This window comes from Channa argus, chromosome 1, assembly GCF_033026475.1.
Source record: "Channa argus isolate prfri chromosome 1, Channa argus male v1.0, whole genome shotgun sequence".
In the NCBI taxonomy this organism is placed as follows: Eukaryota; Metazoa; Chordata; class Actinopteri; order Anabantiformes; family Channidae; genus Channa; species Channa argus.
This window is the reverse complement of record NC_090197.1, coordinates 51,524,523-51,547,777: the sequence shown is the minus strand read 5'-3', so window position 1 is coordinate 51,547,777 and position 23,255 is coordinate 51,524,523. Positions and strand designations below refer to the sequence as shown.

Here is a 23,255-nt window from a genome sequence, read left to right as displayed (position 1 = left end):
CTATTGTATTGTTGGCAAAATAAATTGGTAAAATTGATGCTGTTATTGTAGTAATTTGTTTTGTTTTTGTAACACTTCATTAGATTCTAAACTAAATCTAAAACTAAATGTAATTATAGCTGTAAATTTACAGTTAATTACTGGCTACTGAATTGCATTACTTTTACAGTATCTACTGTCATTCTGCAATTGCATAATGTGACCTCACAGCAATGTCATAAAATATTTACTGCAAAATCACAATTTAATATTTTATTTGTACAACAACATACTGTAAGATCACAGCAGTATCAGAAAACCTTTACTGTGAAATCACAATTAAATACAGTAAACTTTCAACAGCATACTGTCATATCACAGTAATAGTTGGTAAATTTATTGTGCAAACCCAACATAATGCAGTATTTTCACAGTAGCACACTGTTAACTCATAGTAATTTCATGTGAAACTTACTGTGAAGTCACAGTACAGAGCAGAGTACAGAGTCAATTTACACACAGCTGCAAACTGTGAAAGTAATGCAACCAGTAGCCAGTAATTTACTGTAAGCTTACAGCCTAATATTTTACAGTGTACAAATACAAACATATAAACTTTCCTTCATAATGTTGATGAGGGATTTGTTAAAATGCCTCAGTAACTTCTTAAAAACTTGACCTGTGCCTGTTTGCAATAAGTGTTTCTTTGCAAACCACCAGGATCCAGGTTTGTTGGTTCTGCACCGTCTCCACTGGAGCAATGACCATCAGTCACATCATTCAAATCAGCACCACAGACCCTGTAGAGTTCTCACATGAGAAAAACCAGCAGTGATGTAGCTTCAGTTGTGGTCTGCAGCATATTTTGGTGGTGGATTCATTCAGCACTGAGGTCAAACACTGACCGACAGCTTGATAAGAACATTTTAAAGAACAGGGATAAAGTTTTTCTCTTTACTCAAACACTGATTTAACACTTTGGAAACTGCTCAGATACTACTACACCTTTCTGCACTGCAGCTTGACGTGTTCACCTGATGACGTCAGCTTTGTAAAACTCCAACCCTCCATGAATGACGGCGTCGGTAGCCGGGTGCGGTGGCACGCGCCTGTAATCCAAGCTACTGGGAGGCTGAGGCTGGAGGATCGTTGGAGCTCAGGAGCTCTGAGCTGCAGCGGACTGTGTCGAGCGGGTGTCCGCACTAAGTTCGGTATCGATATGGTGCTCCTGGGGGAGCCCGGGACCACCAGGTCGTCTAAGGAGGGGTGCACCGGCCCAGGTCGGAAACGGAGCAGGTCAAAGCCTCCGTGCCGCTCAGTAGTGGGATCGCGCCTGTGAATAGACGCTGTAGCGCAGCCTGAGGACACAGCGGGACCCAGTCTTTTTCTTCTCTTTATACTGTGGGACAACACACACGGTCAAACGTCCTGTTTCATCGTCATACACCAGCTTCTTCTCTCTGTCTGCATCTGCTTCTTTCCACAAAAAGCTTCAGCAACCGGAGCTGCTTGTTGCTCCTACAGCGCCTCCAGCTGGAGCAGAGCAGCAGTGACACCAGTGCTCAGATCCAGATCCACAGCAAACACAGGACGTCACACAGACTGGATTATGGGGAAATGAAAAAGTCAAATATGACACTGACATCATCATAAATCAGCTCAGTGTTTAGAGTGAAGATAAAGAGTCAGACATGAGATTAAATCAATAACTGATCAATAATCTAATCAACCATTAAAGAAGCAGCAGTTTACTCTGAAATGGGACTGAAATGATGAAATTCAAATTAAACCTGTTTATTACAACAACTGACAGAAATAAACTAGAAACATCCTCTCTGGATGCTGTGAGAAAAAGACTTCATGTCCTCAGATACCAGCTGTCCTCCTCCTCTTCCTCCTGTTCCTCCTCTCTTCAGCCTCCATCCAGCTCACCTACCCCAACGTCATGACGTCATGGATCGAGGTTACAACGGAGAACGTTCGGTTTCAGTTTAGCATTAGCTGAGTCACGTCCGTCCACCGGACACAGTTAATGCCAGTAATTTAAAACCAGAAGACGGAAAGTCTGAATTGGTAACTGGGACATCGCGGATGATCAACGCTCTTGGTCTTTTCAGACTTTCAAAGTTCCAGGGCTACAAGACCTAACACACGTTTGTAAAAAGACAAACGGAATAAATCGAAACCTCAGACAGGAACTTTTTTTCTCTGACAGTTGAACCTCAGTGAAAATCATTCATCAGTCTGTAGCCTGCAGCAGTTTACAGCTTAAAGACCAGAGAGAAAATGGAGGAAAAGTGAAGACTGAGACAGGGTGAGTGTTAATCCAACATTACTATTATTTTACTGTCTCTGAGTCAGTTTGTCCCTGAGGACAATAGAGGACACAACACACACTGTCCACTGCTGTTTACATGAAGAGACTCCGGAAAACAAAAACCAGGAAGTAGAAAATGTGGTGTTTCCTTAAAATGACAAATTTTGTTTTTACACCATTGTTGTGAAGAAGTTTTGGCTCCTGACAATTTCAGAGTCTGAGGGTTAAGACTTGGTTTTAGTTCTTAATGGTTGGTGTTGATATAAGAATTATTTCAAGAGTGTCTTCACCAGTCTAGTAAGACACGACTGTGTGTGTGTGTGTGTGTGTGTTGTCTTTTTTTAGGTGTGAACAAACCTGTTTGTCCTGATTCTTGTTCTGGTCTCACAGTTTCTGTTATTGTTTCATCATTACACACATACAGTTGTTTCTATGCTAATAAACTGGAGTCACATGTGTTTTTAGGGAACAGAAACCCACATTTTTTTCTGCTAACACAATAAGGACATGTTAACAATAACATAAATATAAAGTCACTAATACATTCATGCTGAACATACAGTTGTGTACAAAAATTCCATCTGTCTTTTTAGTGTAAAGATGCAAACTTTACATATACTTTACAAAAAAGAAGTGTATGAAGAAGTTATTGTAAAATAATGAAAAAAACTAAATAAAATAAATTACAACAAACTTATTATTTTTCTTTATTGTAAATAATGTTATTTTAATTAATGTTTGTAGGTAGATTTGGAACGTTAACTTCCTCAATGGGTATCTACCTCGGTGCTTTCAGTTTAGCAGCCTCTAGTTTTCACCCTCCCATAGACACATTCAGTCAATGACAAATGATTGCAAAACAATTAGTAGGAAAACAAGGCTTCATTTCATAAGCATTTTACTTTTTCAAGTAATTATTACATAACTTGGAAATTTTGTCACATAGTGTCGATTTATTGAAATCTGAATGTTATTTTATTTATAGAGCACAGATTTACAGCAAAATAATGTCAAGGCACTTTACATAGTAAGTTCATGGCCTTAGAAATGTACAGACAAACCCAACAAAGGACATTGAGCAAGCACAAAGGTAACGATGTGGTGAAAAAAATGTGGAAAAAACAAGAACTAGGGCCAGTGACTGCATATGGAAACACACAGCTCCAAACTGGGGACACCTGCAGAAGATAAAAGCACAACTATGGGAAAAGAAAATAGTTAGTGACATATAATGGAGACATGGCAATGTGTAGAAATGAAGAGAGGGGAGGAGGAGGCTCCTTTCATGAATCTGTACCCAGCATGTGGCACTGTGTTCGTTATTGTCAACACGACATGGTCAAGTTCTTGGAATTGGTGTCAAGTTGACAAGTTGTTTTCAGCTACACATCTCTGAACAGTCCTCCTAGATACTCCAAGATGCTGAGCCATCATTCCAACTGACATGGACATGTCAAGCAGCCCCTGAAGCTGGTTTGCAGATACTACATAACATGGCCGACCCATTGCTCCTTGTACTTGTTCTGGAGAGGCATCAGGCACCTCAGGGTCACAGATATGAATATCATTTAGAAGGTTGTGTAATCCCTGTAAAATGGGTGGAGGGATCAAAGTGAGCTCTTGAGAACAAGTAAACTCAAGAAAGTCCAAATCAATGGGAGGATGATTGATGACTTGGAGTAGCCTGGTCTGAAGCTAAACAAAAGGTGAACCAACATAACTGTACTTAACACATCCTGCCCGTGGATGTAGTGGATGGTTAACCATCTAGCACCAAGTACTGCCAGCTCTGCCTCTGTGTTTCAATTCAATTTCTTTAAAAGTAATTAAAAATCTCTTAGCTCTTCTGTTTTTCCATCTTTAATTATGGTTCTATTCTGCTTGAGTTTCAGATGTGTCTCTATTTTTATTCTAATATTAGGAAAACCTCAGAATATAACCACCTTTAATTATGTTCTCTATAATTAAGATGGAATTAAATTAAAGCATTTTTGAGAATTATCATCAAAAACTGAAACTGATCTTCATAAAGACACTGTATGCTACAGTAGGACTTCATTTACCTGGTGAAACTGATCAGTGAGTCTATTTGCCTGTTTGCTGTGTGGTTGTAGACGTTAAGATGATCGACAATATATCGTTAAATGTCTAACAGAACTTTTCCACTTTTGTATTTAGATAAAGTAAATGAACTTAATAGAGGAAGTTCTTTTATTCTGAACACGTTCAACCAGAAGACTGATTGATGCTGTGGATGGAGGAACATGGAGAACACATCGTAAGTTTTGTATTATTATTTATTATTTCACTGTCAGAGAATCTAGTTTAGTCTCATGTTGGACTGTAGGAGGTCGTGTTTGACATTGTCTGTGGACACAGAATAAACTTTACTGGAAAATAAATTTCCCACAGTTTGAGGTGTAAGTTACTGTGTATTTATGATATATTATTAGTTTATTAAGTAACTGATGCTGTGTATATAGAGTTTTATAGCAAGTTAACTTTCAGTCCCTGTTTAAAAAAAGTTATGAACTAATTAAACTGTGATAATCAAAATGTTTATCTATGTTTGAGCCGTTGATTGTGCAGATTCAGTGCAGTGTGTGAGCTGTAAACCACTGTCACATGTAACAAAGTGAACTGTGAAGACAAACCTGTGACAGTCACATAAAAGAACATGACACATGTAGGACAAACAAAGAGACGCGTCTTTAGGTTTTTGGTGTCAAATTCACAATTAGCATCAATCAATTATCTGCAACCACTTATCCACCCTGGACAGGTCTCCAGTCTGTCTCAGGGCCAATACAGAGAGACATACACAGACAGACACCTAGGGACAATTTCCCTAACATGCATGTCTTTGGACTGTGGGAGGAAACTCGCACAAAAACAGGGACAACATGCAAACTCCACACAGAGAGACTGCAGCTGGTCAGGGATTTGATCCAAGGACCTTCTAGCTGTGAAGCAACAGCATTAACCGCTCCACCACTGCTGCCTTCACAAATATAGGTTTTAAATTATTTGGAAATAATTTCGTCGTGATTGTATTTACGTTTTACAGCATCCCAACTTTTCTGAAAACAGGTTATTGATGGAGAAAAACACATAATCCTTTTTTATTCTAAAGCTCTGATAATGTCTTGTGGTTATGTCTGTTTATTACAAGTGTTAATGATAAAAACACTTTTGTTTCCACAGACACAAACCAGAGTCTTCAGCATCCAGTCATCTGTCTATGAAGAGTGACTGGTCCAAAGGAAATTCTCCAGACTTCAGTCCTGAACCTGGACCCACAGACACAAAGTAAGAGACAGTTTCTACTGTAAACTGACCTGATGAAGATGATTCACTGAAGATGATTTATATTCATGATGCAGAACTATTAGTGCAGATACTGGTTCAGACTAAGATGGATCTTAGTCTGGGTTTTATTTCCATAAACTACTGATGGAGTTTCTGTAGTAAAAAAAGAAAAAAACAGAAATCTACTGATTAGTTAGTTATAAAGAAATGTTTTCACAGAGAGAAGAAAAATCAGTTTGGAGAAAGATCCAGAACAAGACCTGGACTGAAGACAGACAGTCAGAGCAGCTCTGTACAAAGTAAGACTGAACATCTGTCTGCTGATGTTTCTGAAAACAAGACTTGTTGTTTTATACACAGACATTTGTCGTATTATACAGCATTAACATTTATTTTGTTATTATCATTCATTTGTGTTAAATATTATAATAATCACAAATTCCTAAACATCTTTTTGTGTTTTCTTCATTGGTAGTTTCTCATCTTTCAGCAGATGTTGGTCTGCAGGAGGTTTTAGATGAACATAAGATCAGTCTGAGGAGGAGATGTGAATGTGTGACTGAAGGAAGTGATGAAACAGGAAGTGGAACCCTCCTCAACAGGATCTACACTGAACTCTACATCACAGAGGGACAGAGTGAAGAGGTTAATACCCAACATGAGGTGAGGCAGCTTGAGACAGCTTCCAAGATGAAGACCCTCCATGACACTCCAATCAAGGTCCACGACATCTTTAAAGTCTTACCTGAGCAACAGAGACACATCAGAGTGGTTCTGACCAACGGTGTCGCTGGTGTTGGAAAAACCTTCTCGGTGCAGAAGTTCAGTCTGGACTGGGCAGAGGGCTTGGAAAACCAAGATGTCAGTGTGCTGGTTCTGCTTTCATTCAGGGAGCTGAACTTGATCAAAGATGAGCAGTACAGTCTTCTCACGCTGCTCCATGTTTTCCATCCAACATTACAGAAGGTCACAGCAGAGCAGCTGGCTGTCTGTAAACTTTTGTTCATCTTTGACGGCCTGGATGAAAGCAGACGTTCACTGGATTTCAACAACAGTGAGGTTGTGTCTGATGTCACACAGAAGTCATCAGTCGACGTGCTGTTGACAAACCTCATCAAGGGGAATCTGCTTCCCTCGGCTCTGGTCTGGATAACTTCCAGACCTGCAGCAGCCAATCAGATCCCTCCTACATGTGTCGACAGGGTAACAGAAGTACGAGGCTTCACTGATGCCCAGAAGGAGGAGTACTTCAGGAGGAGGTTAAGTGATGAAGAGCTGTCCAGCAGAATCATCTCCCACATCAAGACATCCAGGAGCCTTCACGTCATGTGTCACATCCCAGTCTTCAGCTGGATCACTGCTACAGTTCTGGAGCACATGTTGAGTACAGAGCAGAGAGGAGAGCTGCCCAAGACCCTGACTGACATGTACTCACACTTCCTGCTGGTTCAGACCAAGAGGAAGAAGAACAAATATGATGAGGGACATGAGACCAGTCCACAGGAGCTGACGGAGGCTGACAGGGATGTTCTTGTGAAGCTGGGGATGCTGGCGTTTGAACATCTGGAGAAAGGAAACCTCATGTTCTACCAAGAAGACCTGGAGCAGTGTGGTCTTGATGTCACAGAGGCCTTGGTGTACTCAGGAGTTTGTACAGAGATCTTCAAAAGAGAGAGTGTGATCTTCCAGAAAACAGTCTACTGCTTTGTTCATCTGAGCATTCAGGAGTTTCTGGCTGCAGTTTACTTCTTCCACTGTTACACCAACAGGGAGAGAAAGGTACTGGAGGACTTCCTGGGGAAGAAATACTCATCTCAAAACTCCTCTCTTGAGGTTTTCCTGAAGTCAGCCATGCAGAAATCCCTCCAAAGTAAAAATGGTCACCTGGACCTGTTTGTCCGCTTCCTTCATGGTCTCTCTCTGGAGTCCAACCAGAGACTCTTAGAAGGTCTGCTGGGTCAGACAGAGAACAGTCCAGAAATCATCCAGAGAGTCATAAACAACCTGAAGAAAAAGCAAACTAAAAGTTTTCCTGACAGAAGCATCAACATCTTCCACTGTCTGATGGAGATGAAGGACCACTCAGTACATCAGCAGATCCAAGAGTTCCTGAAGTCAGAGAACAGATCAAAGAAGAAACTCCCTGTGATCCACTGCTCAGCTCTGGCCTACATTCTGCAGATGTCAGAGGAGGTTCTGGATGAGTTGGACCTGAAGAAGTACAACACATCAGAGGAGGGACGACTGAGACTGATCCCAGCTGTGAGGAACTGCAGAAAGGCTCAGTAAGTCCAGATGTGATCAATCCCACTTAACACACATAAAAGATGTTTGAACCCCCGAAACCAAGCTGAAGTGAAGAGAGCTGTAGTAAAGGTCTGGCAGAGCATCACCAGGGAAGAAACCCGGCATCTTGTGATGTTCATAGTTCCAGATTATATAGTTCGTATTTTATAGTTACATAGTTCGAGTTTTTGACTCAGGAAGATTTGGAACAAATATTAAAACAGAGAGTTGAACTTTATTGTTCTTAATATTTGTGAGCCACTAAAATTGGGCTTCTGTGAATAAAAGTGTGTGTAGTTCCTCCACTGTTCATCTAATGTTTTGGAGCAAAGCCTTAAATGAAAGCTGACAGTCTCCACTTTACGCACATTTTGATGGTTTCACTTCAAATCCACTGTGGTGGGACAGAGAACCAGAACCATGAAATCTGTGTCCCTGTTCAAATACTTATGGACCTGACTGTGTGTGTGTGTGTGTTTGTGTCTCCGTGATGTAGAAAAGTGTTATAGAAGATAAGTTCAGACCATTTAGCTTCTGCCTCCATCTCATTCTGCTTTGTGATCAAAATAAAGAAAGTCTAAACTTTATAGTAGATTTTTAATTATACTTATAAATTACATATTCATATTATTTCTCATTATCTGTTATCACAGACTTCGTGGCTGCAAACTCTCAGAGACTCACTGTGAAGTTTTGGCCTCAGCTCTGAAGTCCAGCCCCTCCCATCTGAGAAAACTTGACCTGAATGGAAACTGGGACCTGCAGGATTCAGGAGTGAAGCTGATTTGTTCTGGCCTGAAGAATCCAAACTGTCTCCTGGAGACTCTGAGGTCAGTTTTCCATCTTAAATCCATAAGTGAATGTTCAGGTTTCGTTTGGTTCATTAGTTTCTACGTTTGTCTGAGCACAAATGTGAAAACTATTTCCTCAGGTCAAATCCCTCAACACTATGTGGGACTTTAAGTTGAGTCCACATAGAGAAGTGAAATAAGTCCAGACTGGCTGATGGGAGATGTCTCCATGTTTGCAGACTGTACTTGAAGGAAAGTGGTGCTGAGGAGGAACAGGCTGACAGTCTGATTGGGCCTTGGACTAGTACCTTGTCTGCACTAGTAGTAGACCATGAACTTAAGGAAAGCCGAGTTTTTCTCAAGTGTTAAAGAGTGAAAAGTGTGAAGATGAAACTTTGTTTCTCTGACATTTGTCTGCCTGACAGCTGGAAGGTTCCACACATTCAACAGTGGTTTCTGCCTGTGGCCTTTATGCACTGAATCTTTTCCCACTGTGATGTTGTGGAGATGGTGAAAGAGCTCAGTTCTTTGCAAACTTCTTCTTTCAACTTGATGACAGAATTGTCAAAGTGCTGAGCCACGAGCCATGTTTGATTGTAGAGACTGAGGCTTTGAGCCAATCCTGATCCCCTCACCTGTTACCAATGAAGCTGCTCATTCTGGAATCATCCACAACCGTCGGACTTTTCTTCACTTTTCACTCTTATTTTGTCTTTTCTCAATGAGCTTCAATTTACAAAATACAGTGAAAAATCTTTTCTTTGTCCTTTTGTCAGATAAATCAAATTTCAAGTGAATGAACAAATCCCAGATTGGAGTTTTTATTGCAGTTTGGAAAAAGTCCCAACTTTTCTGGAAGTAAGGTTTGTAGATGAGAAACAGGCAAATAGTTTTGTTAGTGTTGTTGAGAAAAACCAAAGGCTGAATGTCGTCTCAGTATCAATCAGAGCTACAGTGAAACTTTGTAGCAGCTCTTTAAATTCCACTGCTGAGGATATGATCAGGATTTTGGTGGTTTGGTCGTTTTGACCTTGGAATGAACCAGTTCATGGTGGATTTTGTTGTAATTTTTCACGATTTACCTGCTGGTTTTATGTTAAACGACATTTAATAAGTAAAATTTAACACAGTCAAAATCTGTTTTATCAAATGAACTCTTCATATCTTTAGTGGTGTCTGATTTGTCTCCATCAACAGGTGACACTTGAACCTGTGCATGATGCTTCCTGTCAGACAATGATGTCACTTTGTGTAGAGACACAACCAGTAACCAGGAGCAGAAATCTGACCCTGCAGACATGTTTGTACAGAAAGGTGCTAGGTTCCATTTAGGATCAGAGAAGAGAACATCCATCTGACTTTCAGAGGAAGCTGAACTCAGTGTGGTCATTTATTTCACAATACTGGTCATTTATGAAATTCTAAAGAAAACTTCATTCAAGATTCAGTCTTTTGAATAAACATGTCTGATTTTATAATATGTTATAAATGTCATGTTCTGAATCAGTGGGGACATGAATAGGTGTATGAATGCTGTGCTGACATTTGGATGATGTCTGTAGAAGTCTGACATTCTGATAACACAAGGACAAAGTCACTCTAACACCATTGATTAGGACATATCTGATTGATTACGAATGATTTGATCCACATCTTTGATTTTTTATTCAGATTAAGTTGCTGCGATTTCTCAGAGATCAGCTGTGATTCTCTGGTCTCAGCTCTGAAGTCCAACCCCTCCCATCTGAGACAACTGGACCTGAGCTTCAGCAAGCTGCTGGATTCAGGAGTGAAGCTGCTGTGTGGTTTTCTGGAGAGTCCACACTGTAGACTGGAGACTCTGAGGTCAGATTCCATTTTTTAGTTGTGTGCTGAGATTAATATGATGTGAAAGTTGTGGTGACACTAAACTACAGACAGGTTCAAGTTTCTGAGGTCAAATCACATTCAAACTGTTCAGTGGTTAATAGTAAGTTTTGAAAGTGTCGACTCTGATTTGAAAGTAGAAAAATATGATGTAAAAATGTGAAGATGACATTTGATTGTCAGACTTAGAATTGAAGACACTTGTATAAAGCAGCAACAGAGAATCAGCTTGGAGCAAATAGAAGGAGGAGAGAAGAATCAGCAGGTTAAGAACAGGACACACAGCACTAAATAGTTGACTGAAGCTAATGAAGAAGCATCCAACTGTGTCAAGAAGCAGAGACAGTTGATCCTGTTTGATTTGAGTGGAATAAATGTAGAGAGGAGCAGCAGAGTGGGATTGGAAGGTGCAGAGAAAAGGAAAGAAATCCTCCAAACATTCCACAGCTACTATCAAGTGCAACAGGAGATGATTGACAGCTTTACATCATATGGGAAATAGTTTGCATGTGTGAAGACATGTGAGAGACACATGAGACAGAGGACAACTGTGTGTTGAGGACAACCAAAGTGTTGCTGCAGACAAACTGGATCTTTTTCCAATCACTACATTGTCTGATCACATGAAGCCAAATCCAGGTGAATGACAGCAGCTGTGCTGTGAGATCCACCTTAGAGACATTTCAAATGTGTGAGGACAAAGTTCCTCCTGTCTGTCTCTGTCCAGTGTTTGAAGACAGACACAGAAAAACCTTAGTTTGAAGGTTTGATCATTAAGAGCAGACAAGAGGTTGAAGTTTGTGTTTAGCAGAGTTTAGACACTAACATTTCACTAATGATTAGATTGTTGCTTCTGTCTTCACAAAGACAACATGAACTGTCCAAATGAAGAAGAAGAAAGACAGAAATATGTTATTGAAGAATCCTGAGAGAAAATCCTGATCTCAGCTCTGATCAGATGATGAAACATTGATGGTTCAAACAGGAACTTTGTTTCTAAATTTACATCTTTGATTCTTTATACAGATTGATAAGCTGCAGTTTGTCAGAGATCAGCTGTGATTCTCTGGTCTCAGCTCTGAAGTCCAACCCCTCCTATCTGAGACAACTGGACCTGAATGACAACAACCTGCAGGATTCAGGAGTGAAGCTGCTGTGTTGTTTTCTGGAGAGTCCACACTGTAGACTGGAGACTCTGAGGTCAGATTCCATTTTTTAGTTGTGTGCTGAGATTAATATGATGTGAAAGTTGTGGTGACACTAAACTACAGACAGGTTCATGTTTCTGAGGTCAAATCACATTCAAACTGTTCAGTGGTTGAAAGTAAGTTTTGAAAGTGTCGACTCTGATTTGAAAGTAGAAAAATCTGATGTAAAAATGTGAAAATGACAGTTGATTGTCAGACTTAGAATTGAAGACACTTGTATAAAGCAGCAACAGAGAATCAGCTTGGAGCAAATAGAAGGAGGAGAGAAGAATCAGCAGGTTAAGAACAGGACACACAGCACTAAATAGTTGACTGAAGCTAATGAAGAAGCATCCAACTGCCAACTGTGTCAAGAAGCAGAGACAGTTGATCCTGTTTGATTTGAGTGGAATAAATGTAGAGAGGAGCAGCAGAGTGGGATTGGAAGGTGCAGAGAAAAGGAAAGAAATCCTCCAAACATTCCACAGCTACTATCAAGTGCAACAGGAGATGATTGACAGCTTTACATCATATGGGAAATATTTTGCATGGGTGAAGACATGTGAGAGACACATGAGAGAGCAGGGAGGACAAATGTGTGTTGAGGAAAACCAAAGTGTTGCTGCAGTCAAACTGGATCTTTTTCCAATCACTACATTGTCTGATCACATGAAGCCAAATCCAGGTGAATGACAGCAGCTGTGCTGTGAGATCCACCTTAGAGACATTTCAAATGTGTGAGGACAAAGTTCCTCCTGTCTGTCTCTGTCCAGTGTTTGATGGTTTCAAACAGGAACTTTGTTTCTAAATTTACATCTTTTATTCTTTATACAGATTGATAAGCTGCAGTTTGTCAGAGATCAGCTGTGATTCTCTGGTCTCAGCTCTGAAGTCCAACCCCTCCCATCTGAGAGAACTGGACCTGAGCTTCAACAACCTCCAGGATTCAGGAGTGAAGCTGCTGTGTGGTTTTCTGGAGAGTCCACACTGTAGACTGGAGACTCTGAGGTCAGTTCACTGACTGATACTGTTGGAGATTTTATGTGTTTTGTCCCCAACTGTCATTAATAAATCAATTACACTTTGAAGTTAAATGTTTCTTATATCAACAGACTAAAAATATTTTCTTCAGTTTCAGGTAAATGTATTAATAATAAACCTACATTTATTTAAGACAATAATACCAAACTAAACCAAATACAAAGAAACTTGTTTTCAAAATGTAAAAGTAATAAAATCAAACTCTTTTTAGAACAGCAATAAAATCCTTATTAAAATCAATTTACAGTCAGTGAAAAGCTGCATTATAATGGATCTGCAACCTTAAAGAGACACATGTTTAACTCTGCAATGAAACTGTGTTGGTGAATGTGAAAGGGAAGTTCAGTCCAGAGTCTCAGTTCTGGTTCTGAGTTGAACTTCAGCAGCTGAAGTAGATCACAGCATGAGGGAGGCAACATCATAAAGGCTCAAATTGGCCAGTTATGCAGGAGCAAGGCCATGCAGAGCTTTGAATACTTCCAAAAGAATTTCCAACTGAACATGATGAAGTAACGTGTTCACATGTTTTAGATTGGATGAGACCTTTGGCTGCAGAGTCCTGGATGATCCAAAGATGATCAATACATTTTGGGGAATGTCAGACAAATATTGGGTTTTGTTGCATCTAATTATTTTTAGTCATGTGTCATTTTTCTGTCAAATTAATATTCATATTTCTCACTAATGTTTCTCAATACATTGTAAAGAATGTTGAGTTCATCTTTGAATTTAAATTCAGATTTATCACAAAAATAAACTGAAATAAACTCAACAAAACAATATTCTTTGGATTTAATTCATATCAGTGAGCTGTAATCATTGATGTTCATATAAAAGCAGTTGTATTTTTTCATAGAGGTGAGTTTGTTGAACTTGTTAATTGTGTTGCAAAATGTTTAAAGAACCAAACTGTTGTTTTTCCATGTTTCAGTCCATGAAGAAATTGTTTTTATTTCACAAGTTTTCATGAAATCATCTGTAATTTGGGATTCAAATAGTTTTTGTTCTGAATAGTTTAGTAGTAAAATAGTTTTTAGTTTTGCTCATTTTAGAGAAAACACCATTGATTAGGACAAATCTGATTGATTACTAATGATTTGATCTACATCTTTGATTCTTTATTCAGATTAAAGAGCTGCAGCTTGTCAGATATCAGCTGTGATTCTCTGGTCTCAGCTCTGAAGTCCAAACCTTCCCATCTGAGACACCTGGACCTGAGCCCCAACAACCTGCAGGATTCACGAGTGAAGCTTCTGTCTGATCTTGTGGAGAGTCCACACTGTAGACTGGAGACTCTGAGGTCAGTAGAGGGTTGGAGTCAGTCCATGGTTACATTTAGTAACCATGTGGTCTTTGTAGAGACCATCTGCTGACTGACAGATGATGAAGTGAGTCTCTGGAAACATCACTGATCTCCTCTGTTCTGTCTCATTCTCTCTACAGGTGGAGGCCGACTATAATGGACCAGCAAAATAGAGTCAGATCATATTAATGTCTGATGTAAAAGTGTCATTAAATGACCAGGATAATGTTTGTCCTGATGATGCAGATGTTGCAGCAGCAGCAGCATGTTGTGTGCAGAGAGGCTCTGACTGGACCATGTTACTGGGAGGTAGAGTGGAGAGGAGAGCTTCATCCAGCAGTGACTGACAGAGGAATCAGAAGAAGTGGAGATGACTCTCAGTGCTGCAGTCTGAACTGCTCTGAGAACAGCTCCACTGTCAGACACAATGTCAAGTCCACCATCATCCCTGTGTGATCCTCTGGATCTGGATCAGCAGTGGATCTGCTCTGCTGCTGCTCTGTCCTTCTACACAGTCTCTGCAGACACACTGAGACTCCTCCACTCCTTCTGCTCCACACTCAACCACCTCCTCCACCTCCACCTGGATTTGACTTTGTCTTGTTTGATTCCTTCAGATCTTACATTCATATTTCTGTTTAATTGATAAAGTATTAAAGTAAAATAGTGTAATGTTTCTCTCTGAACTCCTGGTTTTTAGCAACAATAGACAGTTTCTCATTATCTTCATATTATTAACAGATAAATAGCTGATAATAAATGTGTTTTTATAATCAGTAAAGTCTCTCAACTGACTGGAAACCAAATATATCTGTTTTTTTGTTATTACTGTTAAAAATGACATTATATGGTCTTAGACACATCAAGTCTCTTTTAGGGTTTTATTACCTTAGAAGAGAGAAGAACATCAACAGAGCTTCCAGTGCAGTTCTAAACTTCATACATCACACATTAGTTTTCTAACCTTGTGTTGCTGGACAGAACATTCTCCACCCTCAGGCTACTGCTCTCAGCCCTTTTCTGCTTTTCTAGAAACCTTTTCCCTTTTCAGCACTTTGATAAGCACCTGTGAGCATGAAGTGACTCTGGGTCACTACAGTGTGGGATGATCTGCTGTTAGACAATAACTGACCTTGGAGCAGTTTTGCAAACACTATAAGACAAAACATGGATATGAGACAAAGTCTGAACAACATTTAAAACATCTTTCACAATTTACTATTACAACTAGAGAAAACACAAGCATTAACATTTAATCATACTTGATTTTCCATCACAATTCCCTCCTGAGACATTTAAGATATTCAATATACATCATCATAATGTTGTATTGGAAATTCAGGCTCTGTTTTTGTGTGACAGACATCACTGGGGTACAGAGCTAAGCAGAGATTAGGAGGTTTTCTAAGCATATTTACAATCTGTGAATGGATCAACATCAGGTTCTAAAAGAGGAACATTATTCTTTGCAGATCTTAGATCAACAAGTGCCATCTGATGAGTCACAGCACTCTGTGACTCACATAATTAGACCTCTTCCATGTGGCATAAGACAACATCCACAAAATGCAAAAATTACAAGCAGAAGTACAGAAGTAAGCAGAGACAATATAACAGGTTTCCATTTACCAAATATCTGCTCAATCCAACCAGTACTTACACCAGAGTTTCATGCAAGTTCTTCCCTGATGGACCTGAGACCCTCTTCCATCAGCTGCAGTATTATTAGGAATGAAAGTACAACATGAGTCTCCAAACACTTCTTTCTTTTTGTGATATATGTAATTAATCCAATGGACATTTGGATTTTATTAATGGCACAAAGAAAACTCAAACTGCAGATATTTGGTTTCTGGCTTTGTATTCATCTGGCCCCCTCTAGGAACCCCCACCTTAGCTATGTACATTTTCCATCAAATGATCCTTCAGGGTCACTAACCTGTGTGTCAACCTCATAAGTGTGTAGGAAGAATATTTCAAATTTGGAATTTGCAACCTCCTCTTTTTGTTTCTTTTTTTTCTCAGCAGTAGGAAAAGTTTGCACAGCAGTGAGTGATGAGAAAACTTTTATGTTTGTTCAACAACTCGCTGTAGAAAGGTGATGAGTCTCTGCTCCTGGAAGATGAAAGAGAGGCTGCATAAGGAACCAAAAGAGTTAGATCAGTCTAACCAACTGTTTGTCTGAGTCATGACAGCTTTCTCTGCAACTGTCACAGCTGGCAGGCATCATATTCCATCATCTACAGGGTCCAGCTTAGCTGAAAAGTAAGCAATAGGTTATCATCATGCCATCATGGCTCTTTAACCAAACAGAATATAATCATATCTACAGAATATTAAAGACAAGGAGCCTTTCTGTCTTGGCAACTGTGAATCCATTGTTTTCAGTATGACGTCATTGTTTCTTGGTTAAAGATATTAGAACAGATTGTTTGGTTATGTGATCTCAGCTGTGATCACATGACCTAAATAAGTTTCTTTAGGTAGGACAAACTGTAATGTGAGTCAGTTTTCTGCTAAATGTTTGGGTAGGTTCACCTTATCTAACATGCAGGCTTTCTCAGACAGGCTGCACATCAGAAAGTCATCAATGATTTCAGCTGAAAATCACCTGGACGTCTCAAAAAGTCAATTCAAAAGCCAAATCTTATCCAGGTAACCGCTATTATTTTTAAGGAAAAAGCAAAAAGTAATGGCTGTCAGCGAACATAAGGACAAATAGAAATACATTCTCCAAATCAGCAATTGAGAAATTAGTGGAAGCTGATTGTGGATTTAATACTTCTGAAGCTCTCGGATGAATTTCCATTTTTACTACTTGCAAATCCTGTACAAATCTCCACTTTCCACCATCACGTATCTTTAATGAGAAAGTTTCACAAGACACAATTACAACTGCTTTTCTTCAACAACTCAAAAACTGATGTAATTCCATCAGTGGCTTTTGTTTTAAAGAATATTGTCATTTGCTGGGCCTGTAAGTAAACTTTGGTATTATCACAACCAGCTCAAAAATATATTTTGTTTTATTTGTATATTACATTTTTTCCCAGGGTTAATGCAGAATTCAGATGTATTAACAAATAGACAGAATGGACGTGTTCATGGGAGGTTGTATGTCAAATGAAAAATCTTAATTGATAAAACATGGTCGACATTCAAGACTTTTGTCCCTCAGTAGATAAATATGAGTGTTTAAAATTAACATCTGTGCAGATGCATAATGTGAATTCAACAATAATTATTTTAGAACTTTTTTTGCATCAACACATGAAAAGATGGAACATTAAGCCAGTTAACTATTTATTACACACTATGAAAACAAACAGGAACCAAATGTGTTTTTTTCCTGTTTTTCTTCCTCAATCAGCAAAAAACTGTTTTTTTTTTTCTTTGCCAAAATGTTTTGAATGACGTGACATCCCACTTTTCTCATAAAAAAACTGTATCTGATTCACCCTCTTGGAAATATGAATGAATGAATTAATCAAATTTTTTTCTTTTTTCCTTTTTTCATTGACATGTTGTCACAGGTTACATTAAGGCTCCGTGTGACATCAGGGTGTTTTATTATGAGACCTACTCTATAACAAGGACAGCTTCATGCTCTTTTACTGTGAAATCTGAAAGAATCACTGGCTCATCCAATCCTAACCCTCTCCTCTCTGCTCGCACCTCTATCACTATGTGTTCAGGCAAAAGATAAATAAAAGACTCAACCACGAGCTGCTTCCACTCATGCACAGAAGAACATTTTCCCAATTATCTTCTTCTGATTTAGCTAATGACAATATAAGAGGAGCAGCATATGAAACCTCATAGAAATGTTTAGTTTCTCCTTCAGACAGACAGACAGTGCACATCTGTGATCAGACCAATACAAAAACCCTGCAGTCAATTTGTCAGACTTCACTGAATCCCCTCTTTGTTCATAAGGAACATCAGGGCCATGTGAATCCTGCTGTACAATGTAAATCACCTTCTGACATTAAATCTGTGCACATTGGGGAAAACAGATAATGTGACACTTCCATTCATACACATGTAACAAAGAATCAGGGCCGTGTGTGTTTGCAAATTTTAAATTACTGAACACTATTACTTCTGATGTAGACATCAGACAGATCCACAAGTTAATCATTAGATATGTCAATTTATGTATTTATATAATCAGTTGACTTCCTGTGTTTAAAGATTTCACAGTAAGAATTGAGTTGGTTTCTTAAATCTCATGTGAGCTGTAAATATCAGAGCAACACAAACAGATCTCAGCGACTGTTTCTGTCCTGTCAGGATTTAGAATGTGACTGCAGAATCTTGAAGTTCCTGTTCCATGTTGTTTGAATGACTAATGTGATTCTGTTAATAAACCTCATCAGCACCGTTTGAAGAAAAGTGAAGTTCCTCCAAAAGAAAACTTGATGAAGTAGTTCAGGACTCAGAGTCACTCACACAACAACTGCATCTAAATAAAGTTACTTATGGTGAAGTTACTAATATAAAAGTGGAAACAGAGTCAAACATGTGGACGTGTTTGTCCAACAGTTGAACACACTGAGGTCCTGAATATATAAAGACAGGAAAGCAGCAAATGTTCACCTCTGATACGACTCAGCCAGTTTATCTACGTGCTCGTGTCTTTACGTTCACCAGAAGACGACATGAAAAGTCTCCGCTTCTAAATGTGAAGACGGTCAACTGTCCACTGAAACATTTCTTGGTGAAATAGTTTACTACAGATCCATGAGAGCACAGGTGGTTTGTCTGCTTTTCAATTTCTGATTTGGAATCGGTCCAATTATCACAGTGGACGTTTTGTTGTCCACCAACAGACATTTGAGTTTTGTTGATAGTGTCAATAACAACTGGGTTTGGTTGTAACATTGGTTCTTCAGCTCCTCTAACTCACTGAACCCTTGAGCTACAGTTCTCGGCCTTTATACCCAAAGTTCTCTACTACAAATGGCCCCAATTCAGAGCTCTGCAAGAAAATCTGTTTGAAGCTGTGAGCACCACAAACTGGGTTTCAGATCCCTCCCTCCCTCTGTGCCTGGTTTCTGTGACCTTTCTGCCGTTTCTCCACTCACATGCACAAGTTCTGCTTTGACCTGATCACAGCCGCATAGAAACACACTGGTTTGTAACTTTGCAGCACTTCTGTTTCCTGTTGTTGTGTGGACCCCACTTTGTGTCCTGCCTTTTCTAGTCCAGGGCTCGTGCATGGACTCTGGTTTCCCCCTCAGACCTCACCACCAGTGAAAGCCCTGATCTGTTGTTTGCATCCTGCCTGTCCTGGTCGTGCTACTGGCTTCTCTGTTTCTAACCCTTTACAAAAACCATGGTGATGCTTCAGTGACATGTTTTCAAAAGGAGGCAGGTTTTAAGTGATTGAAAATATTGGAGCTTAGTTTCTACTGTACGTGTGATTCATGTAAATGAGCTGAAACCAACAGTGATGATGGAGCTAAAGTGGTGAAGGTTCACTGCAGTAACTACGAAGTGTTTGCACATGATCACAATGAAAGCTTTTCTGCTTTTGCTCTCAGACGGAGGCCAGAAGATGAGTATGTGTGAAGAGGACACCTGTCTGTCTCTGAAGGGGGACAGGTCCATCAGTGATGAACATTGACCCTCAGACACAAAGTCACAAACTGTTGGTTCATTGTAAGAAAATGTTCTGCAATAAAAACATTACAGACTATGTTGGATGAAAAATATCTAAGTTCATGTTTATTTGTGTAGTTAATGCAGCATTAGATAGATATGAGCTGGCAAACATCAGATAGTTTGGAAATAGTTACTGTACAACACATCGAAAAAGCTCAAGTTAACACAGCAGCAGATATTTGTCTGGACAGACTGAAACCAATAGAAAACCAGGAGCATCTCTGGGGAAATGATGACAGGAATCTTTGGCTTAAATTCTCTGACTTCATCTCAGACTCAGATCTGATTAAGAGATTAACATCTGTCTCATATCCATGTTTTGTCTTATAGTGTTTGCAGAACTGCTCCAAGGTCAGTTATTGTCTAACAGCAGATCATCCCACACTGTAGTGACCCAGAGTCACTTCATGCTCACAGGTGCTTATCAAAGTGCTGAAAAGGTATAAGGGTAAATTACGCTTCCTGAATGAACAGAGCTTCACCCAGTGGGGACAAATATGATCATTCGTGTCTGATTTGTACCTGCTGAAATGTCATTAACACAGGAGATGATGGCAGGTTTTGCACTTTACAACATTTGTTTATAGAATGAAATTTGTTAAGCCAAATCTTTTTAATGAAATCTTCATAGAGTTGATTTACCTGTTGAGGACCCTGAGGTAACAGTTCCCAGTTCGGCCTTGACTGATCGCCAACCTCTGTGCATGTTTATGTCCCTGCTGTCCTTACCGAGTACAGAATAAGTGTGTAATTTTCACACTTATCTCCTATTTTCAGTTTCAAACTGTGAAATATTACGACAACAAAATACAGGAAATACTTGTACTTAAATATAAACTTTCCTTCATAACGTTGATGAGGGATTTGTTAAAATGCCTCAGTAACTTCTTAAAAACTTGACCTGTGCCTGTTTGCAATAAGTGTTTCTTTGCAAACCACCAGAATCCAGGTTTGTTTCTCCGGCACTGCCTCAGTCAAACCAGGAGCTCAGACCCTGTGACGTTTCTGGACTAGAAAAATCCTCATGATCCACTTCACTCTTCCACATTTCTACTACAGGGATAAAGTTTTTCTCTTTAATGAAACACTGATATAACACTTTGGAAACTGCTCAGATACTACTACACCTTTCTGCACTGCAGCTTGACGTGTTCACCTGATGACGTCAGCTTTGTAAAACTCCAACCCTCCATGAAGGACGGCGTCGGTAGCCGGGTGCGGTGGCACGCGCCTGTAATCCAAGCTACTGGGAGGCTGAGGCTGGAGGATCGTTGGAGCTCAGGAGCTCTGAGCTGCAGCGGACTGTGTCGAGCGGGTGTCCGCACTAAGTTCGGTATCGATATGGTGCTCCTGGGGGAGCCCGGGACCACCAGGTCGTCTAAGGAGGGGTGCACCGGCCCAGGTCGGAAACGGAGCAGGTCAAAGCCTCCGTGCCGCTCAGTAGTGGGATCGCGCCTGTGAATAGACGCTGTAGCGCAGCCTGAGGACACAGCGGGACCCAGTCTTTTTCTTCTCTTTATACTGTGGGACAACACACACGGTCAAACGTCCTGTTTCATCGTCATACACCAGCTTCTTCTCTCTGTCTGCATCTGCTTCTTTCCACAAAAAGCTTCAGCAACCGGAGCTTCTTCTTGGTCCTACAGCGCCTCCAGCTGGAGCAGAGCAGCAGTGACACCAGTGCTCAGATCCAGATCCACAGCAAACACAGGACGTCACACAGACTGGATTATGGGGAAATGAAAAAGTCAAATATGACACTGACATCATCATAAATCAGCTCAGTGTTTAGAGTGAAGATAAAGACTCAGACATGAGGTTAAATCAATAACTGATCAATAATCCAATCAACCATTAAAGAAGCAGCAGTTTCCTCTGAAATGGGACTGAAATGATGAAATTCAAATTAAACCTGTTTATTACAACAACTGACAGAAATAAACTAGAAGAAACTGGACAAATCAACAAAAAGGTCAAGTCTATTTCCTGAACTGTTTGGGTTAGAATAAGGTTAAAGTATTAAGGGGAAACATGTCAACAGCACAACATGTCAAATCCTAGGGTTAACTTGAAAGGTCCAAATGGTGGAACAATATTTACTAAGTCACAAACTGGCCTCTGATAACTATGTCCAAGTCCAAGCTCAACTTTCAAAGCCAGAACAAATCACCAACACACCTGTTGATGATTTGATGATCTGACAGAGTTCCAGTCCAGACAACCTCTCTGAACAATTCTTCTTGGTCCAACCAGCCTAACACGTCTCGATAGACTGAGTCTGTGTGTCCACAGCCGTGCTCTTCGTCCGTTGGTGTCAGATTACAGCAAACAGGTAACAGGGACAGTGACAGTATCCGCTGTTGTGGATGTAAATAAATAAGCCAAATAAAAATCTTATTTATCAACTAAAATCTGGAATTTTGTCAGAAAACTAATTAAGTTGTAGTTTCAGTGTTTTATCCTGTGTCAGGCTTCAGTTTGGTAAATGATTCTTTATTTCATCTGGTTTGTGTTTTACAACATTTTTGTGATTCCAGAAAAAGTAGGACTTTTTTCAATAAAAATATAAATGTATGATTTGTTTGTTCATTTGAACCTTTATTCATGTAAAAAAGCACAAAGAAAAGATTTTGGCTGTTTCCCTCCACTGTTTGTTGTTTCTTGTATTGAGACATTTTCTTGTTGAATCTTTCTCTCACAAAGACTTTGGAGCCTTTGCTGGATGCTCCTTTTACACCCAGTGATGATCCTCTCACCTGGTACCAGTTCACCTGCTCGTGATGGATTCATCATGGTTTCACTCTTATTTTGTCTCCTCTAAACTTCTGATTGCAGACATGAAACTTGACATTTGATTCTATTTACAAAAGATGATGAAGTTGTAGAACGAAGCAGATATTGGATTAAAGACCAGAGGGGATCAGGTTTTTACTGTCCCGGCTCTGGGTCGACCTCTTTCAGGAGCTTAGTCTGCTCAGTTATTCTTGTCCTTTATTTCTGAATGTTTTGATCCACTTTTTATGAAAAAGTTTGTTTTTTCTGCTGGAGTGATGTTAATGTCTTCATTATTTTTGTAAAGGACTAAACTTTGGAGAATAACTATAAAAAAATAATCTTTATGAGCTCATCTCATCAATTATGTTTGTGCTATAGAAAACTACATATGAGGTCAAAACAAGTTTTTCTGTAGATGCAGAAATATCTGAGCTTTCAGTGTTTTCTTGTCTTCAGTTTAATATGAAACATGATTTGTTTAAGGATTGGGTAATTTGGTTTGAGGACACAAATAAGGAGACAGTCAGAGAGGGTTTCAAAGTAAAGGGACATTTATTATAGGGAGTTAGGGGAATGTTAACACCAACATAAAAATCCCTCCATAAGGACGAACAAGAATTACACAGCGTGTAAATTAACAAAATAAATCCAAAGACAAACTTAAATACCAAAAGGGAGGAAAAACTAAAGTAAACAGTGTAACCAAAGAATAACCAAACCTTAGACCTTGTTTT

At 39.6% G+C, this 23,255-nt stretch overlaps 1 protein-coding gene across 1 annotated transcript; it reads left to right on the top strand.

The window, feature by feature from the left end:
* Nucleotides 1-1,056: 1,056 nt before the first annotated feature.
* Nucleotides 1,057-15,872, top strand: LOC137098663 (NACHT, LRR and PYD domains-containing protein 12-like). The gene is made up of 11 exons (XM_067475150.1): nucleotides 1,057-2,293; nucleotides 4,475-4,574; nucleotides 5,501-5,605; nucleotides 5,825-5,904; nucleotides 6,081-7,890; nucleotides 8,545-8,721; nucleotides 10,354-10,527; nucleotides 11,575-11,748; nucleotides 12,570-12,743; nucleotides 13,903-14,076; nucleotides 14,220-15,872. The coding sequence occupies exons 2-11, from the start codon at nucleotides 4,561-4,563 to the stop codon at nucleotides 14,266-14,268; spliced, it is 2,931 nt and encodes a 976-aa protein (XP_067331251.1). The 5' UTR covers nucleotides 1,057-2,293; nucleotides 4,475-4,560; the 3' UTR covers nucleotides 14,269-15,872.
* Nucleotides 15,873-23,255: the final 7,383 nt, after the last annotated feature.